At 53.0% G+C, this 4,565-nt stretch overlaps 1 protein-coding gene across 1 annotated transcript; it reads left to right on the top strand.

Moving 5' to 3' along the window:
* Positions 1–253: 253 nt before the first annotated feature.
* On the top strand, positions 254–4,183 carry LOC104517698 (WD repeat-containing protein 31; the record flags this gene model as incomplete). Its single annotated transcript, XM_010167035.1, has 6 exons — positions 254–300; positions 1,575–1,704; positions 2,140–2,214; positions 3,223–3,367; positions 3,452–3,552; positions 4,116–4,183. Coding segments are annotated over exons 1-6 (566 nt in total), but the record flags the coding sequence as incomplete, so codon positions are not given.
* Positions 4,184–4,565: the final 382 nt, after the last annotated feature.

The following is a 4,565-nucleotide window of genomic DNA, read 5'->3' as shown; positions in this document are numbered from 1 at the left end:
TAAGCAAAAGGTTTGACTAAGGAGCTCCAGGTGTCCCCTCCTCTGAGGTTCTTCCTCTTACTCTAAATGAAGTTAAGATGTAGATAACATGTTACTAGCACCTTATCTATGTAAGAAGCAGAAACCTCTCTGGATTCCCAGCAATCCTGTGTCTCTTCACCCCCAGGTCATGTCCCAGCAGAAGGTGCCTGAGATGCTGATGTGATGCTCACCACTGCTGGCCACAGCGAGAGCCGTGCTTATCGACGGGGCTATGGGGAAACTGCAGAGTAAAATCAGCTTCCACAGCACCAAATACAGGTAAAGCAACACCAAATGGTCATGTCTTGAGTTAATGAACCAGTTGGGAGAGCTAATGGAGAACACAACTGAGCAGAGATTAGAGCAAACACGTGGTTCTGGTTTCATTGCTGAACTTATGAATCAGATTTTAATTTCTTTAGATTCTTGCTTCTAAAGATTGCTCAGCATCTTTGGGTAACTGAAATCCAAAATGTAGCTCCCGGGAGCATGTAAACACGGCCAGCAGTCATGCTGTGTGATGGCTCTGAAGGCCAACAGCTCCAGGGGTGACTGTTTGGCCCAAATATCCAAACTGCTTCGTTGCCTCTTCAGAGAATGTCATCAGCTTCCATCAGCAAGGTGAAATAATTCAGTATCTGGCAGCGAGGTGGGTGAGATTGGTTGGACTAGATGATCTCCAGAGGTCCCTTCCAACCCTGACTGGGATTCTGGGATCTCTGCCTGGAGATGGGCTGAGAGCACAGGGCAGCAGCAGTGGGGACTCAACGTGCTTGGCAAGGCTGGTGTGAGATGAAAGGAGAGCAGCAGAGCCTGGGAGGCATTAGTGGAGGTAGGGATGGAAATGCAGCTTTCTTTATTCTTTGCACCAGCATGGAGTGAGTAAACATCTCAGTATTTAGCAGCTCCAGAGATGGAATAGGTCTACTTCATCCCACTTGGTCCAGGAGATGCATTTCTGCATTCACAGCTCCTCTCCAGCTTTCCAAAGGCAGGTGTTGTCCCTGCAGCCCAGCCAGTGGTGCCATCTCATAGAATCCCAGACTGGTTTGGGTTGGGAGGGACCTTGAAGATCACCCAGTTCCAACCCCCCTGCCAGCAGCAGGGACACCTTCCACTAGACCAGGTTGCTCAAAGCCTCATCCAGCCTGGCCTTCAACACTTCCAGGGAGGAGCAGCCACAGCTTCTCTGGCCAACCTGGGACACTGTCTCACCACCCTCACACCAAAGAATTTCTTCCTCACATCTCAGCTCCATCTCTCCTCTTCCACTTTCAAGCCATCACCCCTTGTTCTGTCACTCCCTGCCCTTGGCCAAAGTCCCTCCCCACCTTCCTGGAGCCCCTTCAGGTACTGGGAGGCCACTAGAAGGTCTCCCTGGAGCCTTCTCTTCTCCAGGCTGAACAGCCCCAACTCTCTCAGCCTGTCCTCACAGCAGAGCTGCTCCAGCCCTCTTATCTCCCAGACCTTGGTCTCAGTGGGGAACATCACCCTGGCTGACTTTGCCTTAAAACTCCCTGTGGCTTCTTCCCCTCTCTCTCTGGCTGCTGCAGGGCCAACAGCTCGGTGGAGGAGACGGGACCTGTTGGAGCCATGGAGCAGCGTGTCCCCGTGCACACCGACACTGTCACTTCCGTGGCTGCTCTCAAACCAGACCTGTGTGTGTCAGGAGGAGGGGATAAGGTGAGGTACCCCCCGCCACGGGGCCATACAGCACAGTCACAGGCAGGGAAAGTGTTTTGACAGGTTATGAAAATCAGGTTTAAATGTGAGTTTGAAACATCTCCACGAATGGCAACAGCTTGGGCAGTTGCTGGGTGTAGAAAGCAAAGATGAGCTGAGAGCAAAGGCACCCACCAAGCAGATTGAATCCGATTTCACAGCCTCTCCAGAGCTCAGATCAAATGCTCTCACCCAGGTTTATAATCACTGCACTGGCCCTTCTCTTGTGCTGCCTGGCAATGGATGGGCTCTAAAGACAGTTGTGTACGCTGTAGGAGCTCAGAACCAGAAGAACCTGTTCCCTCTCCAAGCCTGGACTGTGCAGGGCTCTCGGTACAACATAAAACCCAGAAGGTGTGTAATCCTCCCTCTCCTGCTCTCCCTGCTCCTCCGCAGAGCGTGGCTGTTTGCAGCTGGAGATCCGGGGCCGTGCTGCAGAGGTTCATCGGGCACGAGCGCGAGGTCACCAAGGTGAGTGAGAACCGATCTCCTGTCCCGTTACCTGTCAGAAACTGGGGAGGCAGGAAGGATGGAGGGACAAGTTTGTCATCCACAGACACCTTGCCTCGCCCCGTCAGAAAAAGGGACCAGGGTGTCAGAACATGTTAGGTTTTTCCCAAAGTCCCAGCTGACACTTTGCTGTCTAAAGAAGCATCATGGAGTGGTTGCATCCAGACCAAACCATGTTCCAGGAAGCTTGGATGTATCTTCCCTTCCAAGAGACTGTGTAGCAAAAATTCAGGATGAATTACTGGGTCAAGCTTTCAATTCAGACATGTTCATTTCTCTCCAGGTCTCATTCCATTTGATTCATTATTATTCTACAAATCATCCACACCCAGCACCAGTGGGGCTTTAATTTTCCTCCTGGCATTCTGATTACAAAGCCAGACACGCTACTCCAAGAGCAAACGTGCAGGGGTGTATCCATGGGTTTGGCCAACGCACCTCCGGCCAGGACCGGCCCCAGCAGGTCCCCTGTGCTGTGGGTATTGGAAGGACGAAGGGGGCTGGTGGTCTGGAGGTAGAAAGAACTCAAAACTCATTCTTCATTCATCTCACTGCTCAAACCAACCGTGTGCTGGGCTCATTTGGGCTTTTAAGGAAGTTTTCACCATAAAATTAATGGTTTCTGAGAACAAGAATGGAGAACACCCATCCACCACCATCCAGCTCCCTGGTTCTGAGAGGACATGGGTCTCATGGTGGGTCACAGACCCTCACTGCCCAACATTCCCCATCAGCACGCACGGCCGTGGCACGAGCTGCTGCAGTTGCAACCAGGCTGAGTGGTTTCTCCAGCCCCACTGTGCTGGGGTTTGCCCGTGGCCAGGCCCATGGCAGGGGTTGCAGCGTGACCTGTGCGCATCCAGCACGGCCAAAGCAGAGTCTGAAGGTCAGGCTCTGCCCAGTCTCCTTTCTGCACATCTTGGGCTGTGTGGGGATGCTAACCAGCTTCTCCTGTCTCGTCCTTGGCAGGTCACCTCTGCTCTTGACTCAACCAGAGTCTTCAGCGCATCCCGGGACAAGACGGTGATGATGTGGGAGCTTCATGGGACTTCAGGGCCAAGCCAGCGCTTCTCAGGACACGACCTGGTTGTTACTGGACTGGCTGTGAGCCCAGGTGAGGAACAACACCCATTCCCCCTTGACAACTTTTGATGACACCTTTTCTTGATGATTTTTGCACGTTAACTTGTGGTTGCAGATGCCTCCTGGCTGTGCACGGGTTCACGAGACAACACTGTGTGCAAGTGGGACATAGAGACCGGAGAGTGTCTGGGCAAAGCCACTATCTCCAGGAATCTGGTAGGAGCTGCTGGTTCCTTGCATCCCATCATGACAACTCGCTGCCTGCTCGGTTATTTCGCACGTGAAGCCGTGTAGAGGGAATTTGCTCTGAGCTTGGTGCTACAAGAAGCCCTTGAGGTGCTGTGCAGGTTGTCTGTGCACCTGGGGAGATCAAAGCTCGAGGCTGGTTACTCTGTTCTCCAGGTAACAACAAATCCAGGAGCACAAAGATACCAGGAGATGTACAGGGATTTATTCATGTTGGGAAGCAGTGGGGGCTGCATCCCCTCCTGTACCAGACCAGCAGGGTACTGTCTTCTGGTGCCCATGGATCTGTGTCCTGTTGAGCTGTTGCCACCTCCCCACCTGCAAATAACCCCCAGTAACCAACCACCCCGAGACCAAACCCTGTAGGGGAGCACCAATGGTGGGAAACAGAAAAAAAACCTTAATCCAGCATTTCCTGCTCAGTAACCAGCATGAGGAGGGAGAGGGGAGCTCGGTGGCTGCGTATCTACAGGTGGACACCAGCCTGGGCTTCACACAGAGGTGGGCTTCTGCTCATCCTTTCTTCTCTGCAGGTCACACATCTCTGCTGGGTTCCTGGGGAGCCTTACGTCATCCAGACCTCAGAGGATAAAACCATCAGGTAAATCCTACACATGGCCACAGAGGAGGGAGGGAGTTACAGCCTGGGGCGTGTGGGGACTATGGAAGAGACCAGTGCACAAGGGGCTGGTTTGTCATGACCACCTGGTCTCCTGTACCTTGCTGAGGTGGCTAGAAGCCACCTTCCAGCTCACCTGGGTCTTAGAGCGTGGCCTATTGCCAGGGGAGGACAGTATGGGGGGGACATGCACGGCTGTAAGCAGCACTGGGAAGTGAGAGCAAGAAAAAAAGGAGAGTTTATAAAAAAGCCAGCTGAGCACTCTGGCTGGAGGGACAGACACAAGGATGCAGAGATGCTTTGGGAGCTCAGCTTGCTGGGAGGCAGGAGAGGGACCCCAGGTTCCAGTATAGGCTGGGAAATG

The sequence above is a fragment of the Antrostomus carolinensis genome, unplaced genomic scaffold, assembly GCF_000700745.2.
Source record: "Antrostomus carolinensis isolate BGI_N321 unplaced genomic scaffold, ASM70074v2 scaffold2184, whole genome shotgun sequence".
NCBI lineage: Eukaryota > Metazoa > Chordata > Aves > Caprimulgiformes > Caprimulgidae > Antrostomus > Antrostomus carolinensis.
Note: the sequence above shows the minus strand (reverse complement) of the source record. Positions and strands in the feature narration are given on the sequence as shown.